At 32.8% G+C, this 20,746-nt stretch overlaps 2 protein-coding genes across 5 annotated transcripts in view; both read right to left on the bottom strand.

Annotated features, from left to right (window-relative positions):
- Positions 1 to 6,680, bottom strand: part of LOC127737206 (uncharacterized) — a 42,693-nt gene extending 36,013 nt beyond the window's left edge. The window contains exon 1 of the mRNA XM_052247739.1: positions 5,507 to 6,680. Coding sequence (XP_052103699.1) covers positions 5,507 to 6,680 — 1,174 coding nt within the window. The remainder of the gene's footprint in view (positions 1 to 5,506) is intronic.
- Positions 6,681 to 6,895: 215 nt separating this feature from the next.
- Positions 6,896 to 16,001, bottom strand: LOC127699182 (ankyrin repeat domain-containing protein 17-like). Of its 4 annotated transcripts, XM_052202931.1 has the most exons (6): positions 15,769 to 15,852; positions 13,423 to 13,831; positions 11,936 to 12,165; positions 11,113 to 11,410; positions 10,333 to 10,553; positions 6,896 to 9,933 (listed from the first exon to the last, which is right to left on the bottom strand). In XM_052202931.1, the coding sequence occupies exons 2-6, from the start codon at positions 13,637 to 13,639 to the stop codon at positions 6,934 to 6,936; spliced, it is 3,966 nt and encodes a 1,321-aa protein (XP_052058891.1). In that variant the 5' UTR covers positions 13,640 to 13,831; positions 15,769 to 15,852; the 3' UTR covers positions 6,896 to 6,933. The 4 variants fall into 4 exon arrangements, with proteins under 4 accessions (XP_052058891.1, XP_052058890.1, XP_052058889.1 ...); XM_052202930.1 differs by lacking the exon at positions 15,769 to 15,852 and adding an exon at positions 15,943 to 16,001 and having other exon boundaries at positions 6,896 to 10,553; XM_052202929.1 differs by having other exon boundaries at positions 6,896 to 10,553.
- Positions 16,002 to 20,746: the final 4,745 nt, after the last annotated feature.

Here is a 20,746-nt window from a genome sequence, read left to right as displayed (position 1 = left end):
AATGATTAATAAGAAACCTTTCTAAAATTCTAAAATCCAGAAATTCAAAAATCATATAGTTTTTCAACTGTTTCGATTCCTATACACTTGGTGGACTTATATTCGCCTAGATGGTTCCTGGTGACAGTGAATCTAGGAAAACGCTCTGGATATCTACAAGATGTTGTTATCAATATTTAGAACAATTGCTCGATTGTCCAAAAAAATCATCCTCCTGTTCGAATTTTAAATAAATGTAAAAAACATGTAGGAGTTATATTTGTATTGAGATTCAATTATCTTATTTATTACATAGCTATTAATCAATCTGAAACGTTATACATTTCATTAAGAAAACAATTGCTATGTCACATTATTTCCAATTCGAATTCTTATTTTTCTTGAAAATCAATTTTATAATCCATGACACACATGTGATATGATCAATATTTCAAAGTAAATATTACTATCGCACCTGCCTGTTCTTATGTTGTGCTATTTCACCACTTTCCCCTGCAATTATGGGAGGGTTGAGCGTTCACAAACAAGTTTAACCCTGCCAAATTCCTTATGTGTCTATCCCAAGTCATGAATAAGCTTGTAGTTCAGTGGTTGTCAATAGTTCATGTCATATTTGTTTTACGTAATTTGTTCTGTTATAAAGTATGTTGCTCGTTTTTCTAGTTGGAATTATTTCTCTTTTTCCTTGTCCTTATAGTTGACTATACTGTATACGGTATGGTTTTTTTTTTTTTGCATTGTTGAAGGCAGAACTTTTACCCATTGTTAATGATTCACTTATTTGAACTCAAGTGGACATTTGGTGCATTTGCAATCATGCACATCTCATTGTTTTATGTTATATTACACATAAATTATAAATAAATAGAGTCAGAGTGCCTGTGTCAATTGTTGTTGTACGTGTTTGTTTTTATGAATGAAGTGTATAGAAGATCATCCTTTGATGAATAAAGTAATTCAATAAAAGTATTTAATTGTTTTATCCTCGTATTTTTTTTTTAAACACACGAAAGACTAAAAAGGAAGAATGGAGAAGGAAATACTTCAGTTCATCATCTTTTGTTTATTGAAGTTGATTGTAATCAGATATTTTGAAATAACACAACAAAAAATAGTTTGCAATTTGAAATTACATTCTACACTTTAGATAATAATTCGACAAACTCAATATGTAATTTATCTATTGATCTTTATTTTGAACGTATTTTAATCAGTATTAATTCAACTTATAAGATATCTAATTTCATTTTCCCACTTTATCTTATTCATTTTCGTCGTCTTCCTCACTCTTACATATTTTTCTATGAATCTCAGTGTATGACCAAACTCAGTAAAGACACGTCATTGTTACATTTGGTTGATAAATTCAACAATACCTAACGTTATCTTGATGATATTGTTTCGTTGAATAATCCAGAACTCTCTAAAAATACTTCTGAAAATTACCCAAAGGAACTTACTTTAACCAAATCTAACTTAAACAGCAGTAGTTGTCCTTTCCTAGATGTAGACAGTTCACTTTCTAAAGAGGCCTCCATACTAAAATTTACGACAAAACAGACGATTTTTCAGTCCCTATTGTTAATTTCCCTTTTTTAGACGGCGATGTTTCTTTGGCTCTATCATACGGTGTTTATATATCCCAACTCGTTCGTTATGCCCGTGTGTATAGTGATGTCATATATTTTAGTGAACGTAATCAATGCATCACGGGTACATTATTAAGTCAGGTATTCTGTTACCATAAATCAATTTTACTAAATTCTTTCATAGATTCAACGATTTGATTTAGTAAATATGGTTGTACCTGTAGAAAACTTCTTAAAAACGGAATTTCACATCCTAAATTTTACGATAATATTGTACTAAAAGCGCGGAAATCACTATCCATGAACACTCATCAAACCTTTAAAAACACTTATTAGTAAAAATTACCTTACGATGTTATAATTAGATCTATGAATATAGTTAACATTTGCACTTAAATCGATTTTGTCATTAGCAAATTAAAACATAACTAAATTTGTATTCTTTGCAAACGGGATGTATAAATACGCATCCACGTTGAACTTCATGTTTCTATATAGGTGTTAGCTATCCTACAACCTGTCAATACTTTTATTTTTGGCATTGTACAAGTCATGTCTTGTCTGACTGTCCATGACGTTAAAATTGCTAAATCCCTGGGATGTGTTTAGTTGATTTTAGTCTCTGATGCATGATTTTTTTTTAATAATTGTTTTTGGCTTTTAACTAGCTTTCAGTAACTGCGAGTACTCTCAAATCGTACTTTCTTTTTAATTTGACCTATTGATACATTTTTTAATGCTTATTTGTTATTGAATGTTTACTTAACTAGGGTTATATCTCGTCTCTCTATTTTTAATATATACCAGCTTTGATAAGTGAATGTTCGGTATGACTATAAATTTTCACTTCTATTCTATGAACTATGAACAACAACATATTATTAGGTTGTAAACATATTTCCGTTTTCCATTTAAACTGCATACCTTCAACAAAACTTTTTTCATTTACCTGTGTACATTATTCTATTTGGCGGCATTTTGTTAATTTTTTTTTTATTCTGAAATTGATAAAAATATAACCCCTTATTTTACTGATTTTTGTTTTTTGTTTATTTACATAGATTAAATGTATTCGTTCAGTGTATGTTCACTTTTCTTAATATGTCTTTTGATTGAGTTAAGCCATTTTCATTGGTATCTTATAGTGTGTCTTTTTTATGTTGTGATGTTACACTATTGTTTCTGATAAGGGCTTAGGTTGGTGCCTATTAAACGTTTAAACCCGCTGCTTTGTTTGCCACTGTCCTTAGAAATGAATCTCATATTCAGTAGTTGTCGTTTGTTGAGATGGTTCATAACTGTTTCTCGTTTCTCGTTTTTTTATAAAGATTATACCGTTGCTTTTCCAGTTTAATTGGTTTTACACATGTAATTTTTTAGGGCCTTTATAGCTTGTTGTTCGGTGTGAGCCAAGGCTCCGTTTTGAAGACCGAGCTTTGACCTATAATGGTTTACTTTTACAAATTATGACTTGGATAAGAAGTTGTCTCATTGGCACTCATATCACTTCTTCTTATACCTATATTATAGGCATGTCAAGGAGTACTCGAGTACTCGTGTATCGCTTGGTAGTACCGAGTATCGATTACCAAAATTATACTCGACTAAACGTTTCCCTGTTTAATGGTGTTGCTTTCTTAAGTTAAAACAAATAATTTTTTTATTGAGAGCGCCTCCCAGGAAACTAAATATTAATTATAAAACAATAATAAAAATAAAAATACGATTCGAATGTTTGCGTTTAACTGTTATTTAAAATTCCTCTAAACAGAGGTAGGATATATGACCAAGAACACTTTTCCCAGGCTTACATTTTTTATAATCTAAGTCATCCCCCACTACTGTACCATCAGAGCATATATTTTCATCAGCAGGACTGTAAGATAAACAGTGAGTTACCTTACAAAGTTGAGAAATCGCCTCGTCCCAGAAATAATATTCTTAGATAAGAAAACATTCGTTGCATCCTGTGTCGATCCTCAGTAAATGATCAAATGCATCAGTAAGTTCTAATCATTACCCCTTTGTTGATCAATTGATGTATTTGTTAACATTTCCCAAATACGGTTGTTTGAGTAATAATTTTTCTATAGATATTAATTAATAACTTAATTAGATTATTGCTACATAATTATGGCAAACAATTTCCCATTATCTAGTCCTAGGTAATCAAGTTGAGGATTTTAAGTTCATAAGACAACAACCCTCATTACATAGAAAGTAAGTAAGTAAGTAGTTTATTCAAGTGTCACATATTGATTGATATGAATATAAGCAACATTATACAAATATATACACATAAAACAATCAATATCCAGCCATAAAAACGTCTTATGAGACAATATCAAATTTAAAATTCTATAAAAATTTCATAAAATGGTATAGTTTTGTGTTTCCATTTTGTTAATGTTTTACCGAGCGAGTACTCGAGTATCGCTCGTTAAATCGAACGAGTACTCGATTAGTAAATCTTCACCGAGTTGACATCCCTACGATATTATGAATAGTAAAAATAAAAATTTGCAACAAGAATCGGGACTTATTTCTCGTATATATATATATATATATATATATATATAAAAACACAAAAGGTTTTAAGAAAGGCAAGGAATGCAATAATTCTGATGTGAGCCAACTTAAATGACAGATGATTTTGAAATATCTATCTATTGATCATTATTAAAATGTTGTTATAAAATTTCAAATATTTTAATTATAAACATTGCATGTAAAAGCCCTATACAAGATGGTTTACATTGTCTTTATATAATATGATAAAGTTTTTTAGCCGGTCAAAAATAATTCAAATGTAATTCAAAATTACAATGACAATGTTATTGGGATGCTATTGACTGCATTTGCAAATTAAGGGATATTGTCATTGTAATTACGTTAAATTGATCAGTATGTTCCAAGTCAGAAATATGACAGTTGTTATCAAATAGTCCGTTTCTATGTTTGTTGGCTCTTGTGTTTTGGCTGTTCAGTTTTTCTGTTGTTTCGTTGATTTCCTCTTATGGTTGGTGTGGTTCCCTCGGTTTTGGTTAGTGACCCGGATTTTTTTCTCGCTTAATCAATTTATGACTATTGAACAGCGGTAAACTACTATTGTTTTTCTTGACATGAAATTTATAACTTTGACATGTTATCAATTCTAGTTCTGTTTTTGAAGATACCCATTACTCCTACCTCATAAGATTAAGCAGTCCCAGAAATAAGAGGTAAGTCTTTTGAAAAGTGCCAGTATTTCTCTTACATGTCTTTACAACATGAATATAACCTTGTCAATACAACTGGTGTCATAATGTATCACACAAATATTTAAAAATTACATAAAATGGAGAACGGAAATGGGGAATGTGTCAAAGAGACAACAACCGGACGCAAAGAGCAGATAACAGCCGAAGGCAACCAATGGGTCTTCAACATAGCGAGAAAATCCCGCACCCGGAGGTGGGCCTTAGCTAGCCCCTAAATAAAAATATGTACCAGTTCAGTGAAAATGCACGTCAGACTCACTCGAAAACATATAAATGAACTAAAATTAAAAAACATACAAGACTTACAAAGGCCAGAGGCTCCTGACTTGGAATAGGCGCACAAATGAGTCGGGGTTAAACATGTTTTGTGAGATTTCAACCCTCCACCTGTACCTCTAACCAAGGAAGAATAAAGAAATATACAGCAATGATTATAGGTATGAAGGTTTTAATAATTTTTGATATTATTTTACACTATTTTCTGACTTGAATGTTGATTAATGATATCAACTATATCTTTGTAACCTTTTCTAGTAGCAATATTTAAAGCTGATTGACCCTTAGAGTCACATCTATTATAGTCTACCCCTCTTACCAGCAACAACTTTACTATGTCTTCATGTCCGAGCTCACAAGCCTTCATTAAAAGAGACCCACCCACATCATCAAATAAATTCTGGTCTGCACATCTGTCAAATAACATTGATACTACTTCTGCATGACCATTATCACATGCCTGCAATATATGTGATTGACTTATCTTCTCGCATTTATTATAATCTGTGCCTCTGTCTAACAACAACTTTACTATTTCTATATGTCCCTGTTCACAAGCTATCGTTAACGGCGACTCATTCCAATCATCACAGTCATCATAGTCTGCTCCTCTGTCTAATAGCAACATTACTATTTCTGAATAATCATTTTCACAAGCCACCATTAAAGGTGATTTACCGCACCTGTCACATTTATTGCAGTCTGCTCCCTTGTCTAACAATATCTTTACTATTTCTGAATAACCATGTTCACAGGCCTTCATCATAGGTGACTCAGCCCACATGTCACATTCATTACAGTCTGCTCCTCTGTCTAACAACATCATAACTATTTCTGTTTGGCCATGTTCACATGCCTTAAGTAAGAGTGACTCACCATCATCGTCCCATATATTATGGTCTGCTCCTCTGTCCAATAACATCATTACTATTTCTGTATGACCCTGTTCATATGCTATCATTAAAGGTGATTGACCCAACCTGTCACATTTATCATAGTCTGCTCCTTTGTCTAACAACATTTTGGCTACTTCTGTATAACCATGTTCACAAGCCTTCATTAAAGTTGGCTCTTTCGAACTGTTACATTTATTATAGTCTGCTCCTCTGTCTAACAACATCTTTACTATTTCGGTATGACCATGTTCAAAAGCCTTCTTTATAGGTGAATTATTATCATCATCACATTTATTAAAGTCTGCTCCTCTGTCCAATAGCATCTTAACTATTTCTGTATGACTATGTTCACAAGCCGTCATTACAGGTGACTCGCCATCATTATCACACTTAGTATAGTCTGCTCTTTTATCCAACATTATCTTCACTATTTCTGTATGACCATGTTTGCAAGCTGTCATTAAGGATGACTCGCCATAAAAATTGCATCTTTCACTGTCTGCCCCACTGTCTAACAACATTTGCACTATTTTTGTATGACCATTTTCACAAGCTTTCATTACAAGTGACCGACAATAATCATCATATTTATTATAGTCTGCTCCTCTGTTTAACAACATCTTTGCTATTTCTGTATGACCAAGTTCACACGCCCTCATCAAAGGTGACTGTCCCCAGAAGTAGTATCAATGTCAGACTCACTCGAAAACATATAAATGAACTAAAATTAAAAAACATACAAGACTTACAAAGGCCAGAGGCTCCTGACTTGGAATAGGCGCACAAATGAGTCGGGGTTAAACATGTTTTGTGAGATTTCAACCCTCCACCTGTACCTCTAACCAAGGAAGAATAAAGAAATATACAGCAATGATTATAGGTATGAAGGTTTTAATAATTTTTGATATTATTTTACACTATTTTCTGACTTGAATGTTGATTAATGATATCAACTATATCTTTGTAACCTTTTCTAGTAGCAATATTTAAAGCTGATTGACCCTTAGAGTCACATCTATTATAGTCTACCCCTCTTACCAGCAACAACTTTACTATGTCTTCATGTCCGAGCTCACAAGCCTTCATTAAAAGAGACCCACCCACATCATCAAATAAATTCTGGTCTGCACATCTGTCAAATAACATTGATACTACTTCTGCATGACCATTATCACATGCCTGCAATATATGTGATTGACTTATCTTCTCGCATTTATTATAATCTGTGCCTCTGTCTAACAACAACTTTACTATTTCTATATGTCCCTGTTCACAAGCTATCGTTAACGGCGACTCATTCCAATCATCACAGTCATCATAGTCTGCTCCTCTGTCTAATAGCAACATTACTATTTCTGAATAATCATTTTCACAAGCCACCATTAAAGGTGATTTACCGCACCTGTCACATTTATTGCAGTCTGCTCCCTTGTCTAACAATATCTTTACTATTTCTGAATAACCATGTTCACAGGCCTTCATCATAGGTGACTCAGCCCACATGTCACATTCATTACAGTCTGCTCCTCTGTCTAACAACATCATAACTATTTCTGTTTGGCCATGTTCACATGCCTTAAGTAAGAGTGACTCACCATCATCGTCCCATATATTATGGTCTGCTCCTCTGTCCAATAACATCATTACTATTTCTGTATGACCCTGTTCATATGCTATCATTAAAGGTGATTGACCCAACCTGTCACATTTATCATAGTCTGCTCCTTTGTCTAACAACATTTTGGCTACTTCTGTATAACCATGTTCACAAGCCTTCATTAAAGTTGGCTCTTTCGAACTGTTACATTTATTATAGTCTGCTCCTCTGTCTAACAACATCTTTACTATTTCGGTATGACCATGTTCAAAAGCCTTCTTTATAGGTGAATTATTATCATCATCACATTTATTAAAGTCTGCTCCTCTGTCCAATAGCATCTTAACTATTTCTGTATGACTATGTTCACAAGCCGTCATTACAGGTGACTCGCCATCATTATCACACTTAGTATAGTCTGCTCTTTTATCCAACATTATCTTCACTATTTCTGTATGACCATGTTTGCAAGCTGTCATTAAGGATGACTCGCCATAAAAATTGCATCTTTCACTGTCTGCCCCACTGTCTAACAACATTTGCACTATTTTTGTATGACCATTTTCACAAGCTTTCATTACAAGTGACCGACAATAATCATCATATTTATTATAGTCTGCTCCTCTGTTTAACAACATCTTTGCTATTTCTGTATGACCAAGTTCACACGCCCTCATCAAAGGTGACTGTCCCCATATATTACATGTATTACAGTCAGCTCTTTTGTCTACCAATTTCTTTAATATTTCTGTATGACCAAGTTCACAGGCCATCATTAATGGTGACTGGGCAAAAGTATCACATCTAGTCAAGTCTGCTCCTCTGTCCAACAGTAACTTTACTATTTCTGTATGACCATGCTTACAAGCCTTTATTACAGGTGACTTCCCATAATTGTCACGCTTATTACAGTCTGCTCCTCTGTCTAACAACATCTTTGCTATTTCTGTATGACCAAGTTCACACGCCCTCATCAAAGGTGACTGTCCCCATATATTACGTGTATTACAGTCAGCTCTTTTGTCTACCAATTTCTTTACTATTTCTGTATGACCAAGTTCACAGGCCTTCATTAATGGTGACTGAGCCCATTTATCACATCTAGTAAAGTCTGCTCCTCTGTCCAACAGTAACTTTACTATTTCTGTATGACCATGTCCACAAGCCTTCATTACAGGTGACTGACTATCATCATCACATCTATTAAAGTCTGCTCCTCTTTCTAACAAGATCTTGACTATTTCTGTATGACCATGTTCACATGCCTTCATTAAAGGTGACTCACTATTATCATCACATCTATTTACGTCTGCTCCTCTTTCTAACAAGATCTTGACTATTTCTGTATGACTATGTTCACATGCCTTCATTAAAGGTGACTCACTATCATCATTACATCTATTAAAGTCTGCTCCTCTTTCTAACAAGATCTTGACTATTTCTGTATGACCATGTTCACAAGCCTTCATTAAAGGTGACTCACTATCATCATCACATCTATTAAAGTCTACTCCTCTTTCTAACAAGATCTTTACTATTTCTGTATGACCGTGTTCACAAGCTTTCATTAAAGGTGACTCATCAAAATAAATATAGTTGTTAACATCCACACCCAAATTACAACACCATAGAACCAAAGAAATGTCACCCATTACGCAGCATTTCAAAAGAACATCATCATCATCATAATGAAGAATGTTTTCCATAGGTTTAGGTTGATCTAAGATATGTGCTAGCTGTCTTTGGTGAGATATATCTAATGTATCTAAATGAAGCATAAATTGCCGTCTAAATTGTGGCATCTTCATATTGATGTTACTAAATACATCATGTAATTTTCCCTTTGACCAGTCATCAATCATTCTCTGTATGTACATCTGATGATACGTTGGTGGTATAACAGTAATAAACTGATCCATCTCATCGTTGCTTTCTAATAAAAACCTCTCATGGATCAAACTACTATCTGCATTCTTTATCAAGCATTGTATTATTTTCTGTCCAAAGAAGTAAGCTAGGAAGTCAAATATTTTATTATGTATTATCTTGTACATGTTTCCGTCTTTCCTAATAAATGTATCTTTAAGCGAGTTCAGTTCATTCTGTAATAAAAGTCTTGGTGTTGTCCTATCCACTCTACATGCTTCACATGTGTTCTCAATAATAATCCCAGTTCCTTCATTTACCTCATCTATCAATATTTCATCGTTCAATTTGTTGTTAAATATGACACATAAAGCCAGAGCACAATATTTAGTGTTATGCCCTTTTTTGAGGAGCTTGTCAATATCTGCTTCATAAACTGTAAATGGATTCTGGAAGAAATTTATAATATTAAGGTTAGAATTATCATGGTATAATTTACATAAAAGAGGAAAATAATCATATAAATCACTATAGCCAGTAATCGCAGGGGCTTTCTTTTTCAGATATAACTCTGCTATTGATTGTTTTTCAGTTTTTAACAAACATATGTTCTCAGACAAAAGGTTACATTCACATGACTTGAAAACTGATAAAGATTCAAACTTTTCATCCATATATACATATGAGTGACATGCAGCAATAATTCTTGTTCGTTTGTTTCCAAGAAGCTTTTTTATATCCTCTATAACAGGTTCCCAATGTTTAATGTCACTCTGCTTAACAGAAAAATTTCCGCATAAATCATCCATAACAAACAATGTTTTTGCTTTAGGATTGTAAAACCTTACAATGTCACTTGGCTCTGTAACCAGAAGAACATCAAACTCTTCTTCGGCCATTTGTAAAGCTACATGTCGGAGAGTGGCAGTTTTTCCTACACCAGAACTAGCAGTTATAGTAACACAACTGTTTTCCTGTATACATTTTAGTACATGCTTTGCAGCTCTGGTGTTTATAAACAGCTGATCGTCATTTTTCTTCCAGGCTTTAAGTGTTTCTTTAATTCTTGCTGAAATATAAATAAGAAACATTTTATCATAAATTTCATATATACTAGTAATAGCCCGTGATTAAAATATTCCTATGGTCAGGTGCAAAGAACACTTAAATATTCACTGTAGTTCATCAAAAACAATCTTCAGACAATTTCAAGACATTAACATGATTTCTAAGTTAAAAAAAAACATCTAACATTCAAAATATTAACCTGTTCTATTGTTTTTATGTCTAACATTTTATTCTCTCAGCGTTAAACTCTGACAGTCAAAAGGATTATTACGTTCTACCAAAGTCTATTTCTATAGCTCTCCCATTATTACCCGACTTGGATTTCAAAGAAGTTAATCACCTAAAACTATAAAAAAAATTGACTTGTTGTAAGACTATATAGAACCTGAAAATTCGACCTTGATTGTTCTCTTCTTAATTGGTTTACGAGATTTTAACATGGGTAAACCATTGTAACCTGCAGCGATATCCATACGGCTGATATTCCAAAGAATCAACATATCCTTCTGTTTACTGCTAATATATAAAAAAATATGTCATGAAACTAATCTCAAATTTACCTCTTATATTGCAAGGTACTGTATCATCGTGGGAAGTTTTCAACCTTTTAACTTCATCTGTCATTTCAATATGATCCTCTTGGAGTTCTTCGTAAGATCTTTTCAGTTCACTATGATCCCCTTCGAGTAGTACTTCGTGAAATCTTTTCAAAGTGTTAAGTGACTCTTGTAGATTCTTCATTTCATCTTTAGAACATTTAATATCCTCTATTATTTCTTTGTTTGTCTGGTCTAGTGTTCTGGTTCTTAGTTGATCACAGTCTTGTTTTATTTTCTGTCCACCTAATCTTCCAATGGCCTATAAATTTTCACAAAAATTAAAAACAGTCTTTGAATGTCTAATTACTAATAATAAATTTCATGTCAATAAAAAGATAATTTAAATGCATGTGACAACTCGTTATGTCTTTTTGTTTGTACATCTGTAAATCAAAAGGTCATTGCATTGTTTTTGTATCCAAGAGTATATATAAACACAAAAATGTCTAGTCTGCCTTTCCTTTATGATTAAATTTATAACGGAAGTCTATTAGAAACTGGTTTTAATGCTGGTATCACATAAACTTCACATTATCAATTATCTATGAAAACGAAGTCAAGGTCAAATACTTATGTTTAGAGATAGTAAGTGCATGTTTCTATTTAGATCCCAGCAGATTGCATCATGTTTTAACTGTTTATCCAGTAAAAAAAACTGAAAACCTGTATTTCCAATCAAGAAAAACAAATTTAATCATGAACAAACTGGAAACTTGTCTATAAAGAGCAGATCTGATAGCTTTAATAGCGCTTAATGGAAACAGGTTTCACTGATATTACTTACCCCAGATATAATGTCCCATGCAGTGTTGAAGTCTGTGGTTCCTACTTTCCCACCATCCAGTTGAGCCAGGTAGTTCCGATAGTATTTGATTCTAGCTAAATCTGAACCTGGTGTGGTTGCCGTTGCAGTGGGTAAACAGTCAAATCCACCATGAGGATTGGTTATGTTCTTAAGGTTTCTTAAAAGTGTAATCATTAATGTAATGTCAAATGTCTTGGATTTTGGGTCATCTGAAAAAATCAATAACTTCATCATTGTCTAGTGTTTCTTCTTTGTATTGATCTGATGAATTAAGCCTTTTTCAACTGTTTTTTTTTAAGTTTGTTCTTATGTTGTGCTGTTACTCCACTGTCCCAGGTTAGGGGATGGTTGAGTGCTCCAAAAATGTTTAACCCCACCACGTTCTTTATGTGTCTGTCCCAAGACAAGAGCCTGTAGTTCAGTGGTTGTCGTAGGTTCATGTTTGTCATATTTGATTTTCGTTAACAGCTGTTTTGTTACAAACTAGGCCGTTAGTTTTTTCAATTGAATTAATTCATATTTTTCATGTCGGGGCTTTTTATAGCCGTCTATACAGTATGGGTTTTTCTCATTGTTGAAGGTAGTACGGTTGCCTACAATTGCTTACATCCAATTATTTTGAACTTTGGGGGATATAGTTGTTCATTGGAAATCATATTTCATCTCCTTATCTTTATATCGAAAAGATTAACCAAAGTGAAAACAAAATATATTAAACTTGATATGAACATGATGAAATAATCTCTCTTTTGAGCATACTACCAAGTGGTAATTGTAATTGTATGAGCTTTCATTTTATTTTATTTTTTCATGCTAATACAGTAGGAACCTTATTCATTCGTTGTGCTAAGCATATCCCTCACTTGAAATTCAAAATAATGGAAAACAGGAAGTAGGTTCTAACAGATCTGAAAAGCCGTCATAGTTTCAAATAATCACTGCTAAGCTGCTGACTTAATAAGAATCATTCTGTTCAGTAGTGCTTGGGAAAAGTGTGATAAAAGACTGTATATTCATTCAACATACTAAAAACTTCAAAATTTTAGTTAACAGGAGGTAGTGTATGTAAAAAAAAATCACCAAAGATACCAATATAAATAAGAAGATGTGGTATGAGTGCCAATGAGACAACTCTCCATCCAAGTCACAATGTATAAAAAGTTAACAATTATAAGTCAAAGTACGAGACAATGATCAAATACCACAAGTTCTCAAATATTTTTATTTTCATTTTTTTTTTTATAAATTCTGCACTAAAACTGTAAATAATACTGTTGAATAATGCCCTATTTTTGCAAATATACATTTCATGAAATTGTATATTCTTTTTAAATTTTGAATTTGGGACAAAAACATGTCACATTATTTTTCAATGAGGAATTACTGTTAATAATATATTGCTCATGTGCTTTGTGTTTCTTACACAGGTTCTTAGAAAAGAGATTAATCTGGCTTTGTGAACTTACCAGGATATCGTGGGAACAGGAGGTTCCATTGTGATCGGTTGATTCTGTGTTTCTTTTTTAAGTAGAGCAAGTTGTTGTACTCTTTTCTCAATGAGGCAGATAAACATCTTGGAGCAAATTCACTATCAAAGAATTTTCTAGCTGCACGTTCAGAAATTCCTGTTAGTAATAAACTCATTCTAACATAGTTTTCTTCCTCTGCAGAAAGGGAGGCCATCCTGTTGGATGTGCTAATCAGAGGAATGAACTTATATCAGAGCTATAGACTTTTTCCTTTAGAGCAGTGGATTGTATAAGCAATGGTTAATACTTGGTTAACAGTTACTGATCTATATTTGTCTTTTATGATGACAAAAATTTAAATTACTGCTCCATTCATGATGACATCTGATAAAATCTGGAATATTTCCTAAAAAAGAATGAAATAAATCTAAATAATTGAGGGCTAATATGCACACACCTTTTTTTCATTTACTTTATATGGAAATGGCTTTAGAATCTCAAATATATATATAAAAAGTTTTCACAAAACTAGAAAAATGGAATTCCTTCAAACAACATTTTAATCAAGTTAATCACTAATTTAAATGTTAATGTGAGCTTTATATGGTTACTCTTATAAGTTACATGTAATACAAAGACCTGTTTTTTTACTCTTGGGTCGGGTTGTTGTCTCTTTGACACATTCCCCATTTCCATTCTCTATTTTACCTCTTACAATATTCTCAGAATAATGTCCTTGAAACGTTTAAAATGACTGAATAATATGCAGAAAATATGTGAGAAAAACTACACATATCAAACTAACAAGTGGGTAAGCTAGGGCATATACCAAACAAGAGTAATTAGATTTTTCTGAAAATTTCAAAGCCATCTTTTCCCAAAAAAAAACAACACATTATCAAACAAACAAGGAGGCAAAGGCATTTACCAAACAATAGTAATAAGATCTTAGTGTAAATAATAAAATAGAACTCTGAGTTCTTTGATTCTGTAAATTAAGACTTTTATCAGAAATCTTCTCCTCATCAACTATAATTTTAAGACAAAATTGGTAATTTTGAGAAAATTGATAAACTAACCCGCTGCAATTGTTTGCACCTGTCCTAAGTCAGGAATCTGATGTTCAGTAGTTGTCGTTTGTTGATGTGGTTCATAAGTGTTTCTCGTTTCTCGTTTTTTATATAGATTAGACCGTTGGTTTTCCCGTTTGAATGGTTTTACACTAGTAATTTTTGGGGCCCTTTATCATTGTTTATAGCTTGCTGTTCGGTGTGAGCCAAGGCTCCGTGTTGAAGACAGTACTTTGACCTATAATGGCTTACTTTTAAAAATTTTGACTTGGATGGAGAGTTGTCTCATTGGCACTCATACCACATCTTCTTATATCTAAAACAATTTGAAGCGAATTTCGGAAGTTTGTGAGAAGTTATCTTTGGTCGAGTAATACATGGGTAAATGAAAAAGAGGAGATGATTTTTTTATGAGTTGTCCAAACAGAATCAAAGATTGTCTTTGGAATTCCTGTTTTCCATCCATTAGAAAAAAGAGGACTCTAGATTCTTTATACATACAAAATTTGCTTTAAATTGCCTAATAATTCTCTACGAAGATTTAAATATTAGTTTGAAAGATTTTAATAGGAACTGTGTATGACAAGTCTTATTTTGTTTTTATTCAATTTTCAAGATATCTTATAAACTAATAGTATACTGTTTACTGGTTGAGGACAAGTAAGTAAAAGCTGGCATATTTTGCAACAACTGTGTTTCATCAAAAAGCAATACTGCTTGGGGGAACATGACACCATCACTTTATGACGTATTGATCTTAGAAAATTAATTTATAATTACTGTTTACAGAAAAAATTATTATAATATCAAAGCTTGCTTTAAAAATTGATTGGGAAACTGGGACACAATAAATTTGTTTGGAATAAATGCTATGACATTTTTCTCAAACAGTATCATAATTTTCAAGATACAAACGAAAATGTTAAAATAGGTCAAAATCCTCATGTAATGGCAATATAAAACTCCTAAACGAAATCAGTCTTGGGGAGATCTTGTATTGCTAATAATTTTGACTATAGCCTTTTTACCTTTTCTGTTCCCCTTTTATACTTTCCATGATAAATCTCAAAACAGTTAGATTTTTCATTTTTTGTTTACTCTGCTTATTAAATTACTGCCCACCCACTTGCCCACCCCACCCCTTTTTTCTTCACTTGCAAACAAAGATTTACACTATACGTAAGTATAAATCCTTGTTGCAACGCAACAACAACAACAAAACCCTTGTGTTTTGAATGATTGTCAAAATTTATCAATAAAACTAAATACATACAGATAACTTTGTCTTCAGTTGGTTGTTTTTTTTATATCAAATACATTGCATCTCTGTACACTGCAGTTCACTCAAAGAAAAAATTCCTTCTCGAACGTTTCCATTTGATGCTTTGGTTTGAGATTTAATTTTATTCTGATAATTCCTTGAAAATAAGTGTATTATTAAACTTACAAATATGGAAATATGGTAAGTACAGTGGCTTGAGAAATCCTTTGTTTATCTTAGTTACATAAATTTCCTACTTTCGTTTCTGATGGTCCATTCGCCCCAATTACATGTTCGCCCTAGGTCCGTTCGTCCGTAGAATCCGTTCGCCCTATTTAATAAAAAAAATATATTAATATTTCTGGTATTTAGGTTTTCATATACCTATGCAAACATTTATTTTGTAAATAAAGAAAATACCAATAGTTTTAAGCAAATTGCTTGTTAGCGGGCAATGCATGGCTTCTTTGTTACACTTTTTTTTATTTAGAATTTATTTTGAATACTGTTGATCGCTCCAGGAGAGAAGGGGACTGGATCTTCACCCTTTGCTAGCGAAGATGAAGGAAAACAAGTGATTTTGAGTCTAAATACCGAAAAGGACGCAACGTATCTAGTACTAAACAAATCCTTGGAGTTTCCGCTATGATATAAAAAAAATTAAAACAATGAATATTCAGTGCAAACAATGTAAAATAAAAAATATCAATATCCTGTATCCAAGCGCCTGTGGGTTTTCCAAGCACTGTTTTAATGTCTTATAGTTTCAAGTTTCTCTCCGGCATCTCAATTATATATGTAACCAGAGACATATAATACAATTGTATTATAGGTCTCTGATGTAACTGTATATTGTTTTGCGAGTATTTCATACAATAAACAGGGATGCTCGGCTCCTTCACAAAGTTTCAATTGTAAAATATAATTTTTGAGATTCATTACGTATAAAACTTTATTAAAATCAAACTTAATATGTATGTGACAACAATAGTTTGGTATTTCAGAAAACTAAATAGATCTTAACTTTTCGTTTATTTTACAATATAATATAAACAAACATTCGACTGTTAGCTGTGACCACTTATCCTAATTTTTAAGTGAACTTTTTTTATTTTTCTACATATGAAATTTAGCGGTCTTAAATAATTTGATCTTCTTATATTCTTTAGATAATTAAATGACTGGCATGCCGACAATCACCAATCCTAACAGCTGTGATCACAAGAGTTTCGCAATCAGTGGTGTTAATACGATATGGATACTATAATCGGTCAAACAGATTTTATGGAATGCTTTAATCTATTTAAGACCATTGTGTATAAACAAATTGAAATATAAAAACTCCATTATTTTACTCACTACATACGTCAATCGCTCGGATTGAAACTGTGTAGATATAAAATCAAATTAGAGTTGTCTCTCTTTACACATTTCACCAACCCTTTATCCTTGATGGGTTTTTCTCTCCATTTCAACCCGTTTGTCGCGCAATATATTGTCTTCTGAATAGTTAAATTAGAATAAGATTTGATTTAGATATGTGCAAATTAGTGTGAATCAGTGCTATTTTCCAGGCAACTTAATGGCATGATGAAAAAAGAGACGACATCAAAAACAAAAGTGCACAAACCACCATACAGAAAAACTACATGTATTTATTCATTAGTCAGAAGATGCTCTGACGTCTGACACACTTTTTAAGGACCTGCTTGGGTCGTTTAATTAACCATGTGTTGTTCGTTCACAGTGGTGTTTTTCTTTGTCTAATAAAATTGAGAATTGAAATAGGGAATGTGTCAAAGAGACAACAACCCGACCAAACAGCAGAAAACAGCCGACGGCCTCCAATGGGTCTTCAACACAGCGAGAAAATCCCGCACCAGGAGGCGGGGTTCAGCTGGCCCCTAAACAAAATGTGTACTAGTTCAATGAAAATGGACGTCACACTAAGCTCCAAAACATATAAATGAACTAAAATTAAAAATATACAAGACTAACAAAGGCCAGAGGCTCCTGACTTGGGACAGGCGCAAAAATGCGGCGGGGTTAAGCATATTTTGTGAGATCTCAACCCTCCCCTATGCCTCTAGCAAATGTAGAATAAACAAACACACAGTAATACGCACAGTAAAACTCAGTTTAGAAGAAGTCCGAGTCCGATGTCAGAATAGGTAACAGAAGAAACTAAGCAAAATGACAATGATACATAAATTAACAAGGGACTACTAGCAGTTACTGACATGCCAGCTCCAGACCTCGATTAAACTGATTGAAAGATTATGTCTTCATCATATGAAAATCAAGCACAATCCCTCCCGTTAGGGGTTTAGAATCATACCATCATAAAATATGAGAAGAACATAACCCATATCATGCCAACAACTGGTTTTAGAATAAATGTGTTTATTTCCGATGCAAAGACCCTATGAGTGAATCAATATTAATACCAAAATATGCCATCTTTAATGACATGACAACAGTATCATAACAATATCCCTTCTGAATAAGTCTGTTTAAAGGTTTGGTTAGCTTTTGTGTGAATGTCGACATGTTTGTGCTTTGTATAGAATATTACCTTAAAAAAATGGGATGTGAAATACCTGAACGTATAAGGTGTCTGCATGTTGATTCATATTTACGAATGATGTCCTTGTTCCGATGATAAAATTTAGTAAATGTTTTGACTAGTTTGTGATATCGAAAACCCTTGTGTAATAATTTTTCAGTAATACAGAGATTTCTTTCGTTAAAACCAAATACGTTGTTACATACACGAGCGAATCGAACAAGTTGAGATATATAAACACCATAAGATGGAGACAAGGGCACATCACCACCTAGAAATGGATAATTAACAATAGGAAATGAAAAATCATCTCTTTTATCATAAATGTTGGTATTAAGCTTCCCGTTAAAGATATAGATATCAAGATCCAGGAAAGGGCAATGTTCATTGTTAGTATTAGCTTTATTTTAAGTAAGTTTAGCAGGATATATCTCTTAAGTTTATTTACTTGGAGGAGTCAGAGACATATATACACACATATATGTGTATAATATGTGTGTATATATATATACTCTCTGGATGAGTCGAATGTTTGTGGTTGGTGTGGTCTTTTCACGGTGATGTCAAAATTTTTCGATTATAATGGATATTTTATTTATCTACAATAAGAGGTCAAAAAGTGTTTCACCATTCGCAAATTCTGCTATTATGTTTGATACAAAACACAGTTTTTAATAAAATTGCAATAACTTATTCCAGGTCCGATTTTGATGAAATCTTCACTGTCAAACTTATAAATGTCTTAAGATGTTTATAGTCACGACTAAATATTCTAATGACATTTGATTATACTGAGAAATCATCCTTTTCAAACAAAAAATGAAATAAAATGGGTTTTTTTTTCATCAGGCATATTAATTTGTGCAGAAGTTCTCTAAAGTTAAAATCAAACAAGTATTTAAAAAATATCGGCTAAATGCCATTCAAATCGTGCAAGTAATAACTGAGGGGCCTGATGGGGGGGGGGGGGGGGTCTCATCACGATTCACGAGTTGGTTTTTTTTTGTCAATCACGATTCACAGAAAATAAATTTCCATGATCATGGATCACGAATGTATAAAAAAAAATCTGTAGAAAAACGGATCACGATAGCGAAAATGCGCCGATCACGAAGAACGAAAATAACCCATCAGGCCCCTCATAACTGAAGGAGAACTTTTTTAAAATGTGATTTCATATGAATATATAGCGGAATTTTCAACACTTTTGACCTCTGACTTTTATATATACTACCGAGAAGATTTCATACAGTGATTTTGGATTTTTATATCAATAAAATCTTTTATAGTAATGTAAAAACATCATGTACAGGAACAGTTGATCGGGTTGACCTCTATAGATGTATTTTGATTTTGTTTCGTTTGGTTACTATCTAATTATACATCATATATATTATTCATGTAAATGTATAATAATTGATATTATTCTAATTCTATATAATTATGTTCCACTGTTACCAGCAATAATCATATTAAACCAAATGTTATTTTGCATGTTTGTTTGTTTATTTGTTTGTTTGTTTGTTTTTAAATTTATAACCAATAAATCGTTCACTAAGCACGGTATGTTTTCAGACAAAAACGTGCTTAAATTTTAAAAGCACCATATGGAATAAGCCAATAAACCGATAATTCCACTTTTTAACATAGAGGTTGGATTTCTTTGGATTGTATTCAAATAAAGTTTACGTGTAATAGTTTATTTTAGCTTAAAAGATGGTTCATACAATAGTTTATGTTGATTTGGGTTAATTGCTATATATACAAGTGATGTTCTAAGGTTTTCTTATTAAGAACCTTAGCATGCATGCGCTTGAGTTTTTTCGTGAAATGTTGATATGCTGTTTCCAAGACAGGTTAGTTTCTTATACTTAGTACTAAGCATTTGGTACGTTTATATCTTTTTGTGACTTCTCCCTTGAGGGTGGAACGATACTAAATAGGTCAACGTGATATGGTCTGCTGCATGACTACACAAGCTTTTTCCGATCATTCTCTCTCATCGATGACTTGTTGGCTATGACCAATTGTGTGTATGTCCTGTTACTACATAGTATTGCAGTTTGTTTAGTATTCTCTTATTTCGAATGCAATCAAGGGTCTTGGAAGAGTCGAGGTAGATATCTTCTACACCGTCTAGAGCAAATGCAAGTTATTGGCGTAGCGTGTTGTGTTTCTGAGCTTCCTTGTTGCAATAAAACATGCTGACATTTGGTATGTATTTTGTATTTGTCTACATGTTGCTGGCGATAATATGTTATAAGAAACCACAGCACAGACAACATGGGAATGATACAAGTTGGTGATATAATAATATGGGTTTCCTTTTCTAAATATAGCTGTAACTTTTGCCTGTTTCAAGTCTCCTGGCGAACCAACAAAATGATGCATAGCAAAGCTGCAATAGGTCGTCTGTACATTCCC

This window comes from Mytilus californianus, unplaced genomic scaffold (assembly GCF_021869535.1).
Source record: "Mytilus californianus isolate M0D057914Y unplaced genomic scaffold, xbMytCali1.0.p SCAF_4, whole genome shotgun sequence".
In the NCBI taxonomy this organism is placed as follows: domain Eukaryota; kingdom Metazoa; phylum Mollusca; class Bivalvia; order Mytilida; family Mytilidae; genus Mytilus; species Mytilus californianus.
The sequence above is the reverse complement of the archived record's forward strand: the minus strand, read 5'-3'. Positions and strand labels throughout refer to the sequence as shown.

Excerpts from the sequence above, each read along its gene's own strand:
- LOC127699182 (XM_052202930.1), bottom strand. The coding sequence starts at position 13,639 with ATGGCCTCCCTTTCTGCAGAGGAAGAAAACTATGTTAGAATGAGTTTA. Across the intron at positions 12,166-13,422 it reads CCTGTTCCCACGATATCCTG|ATGACCCAAAATCCAAGACA; the intron begins GTAAGTTCACAA and ends TGATTTTTTCAG. Across the intron at positions 10,554-11,112 it reads AGTACCTTGCAATATAAGAG|CAAGAATTAAAGAAACACTT; the intron begins GTAAATTTGAGA and ends TTTATATTTCAG.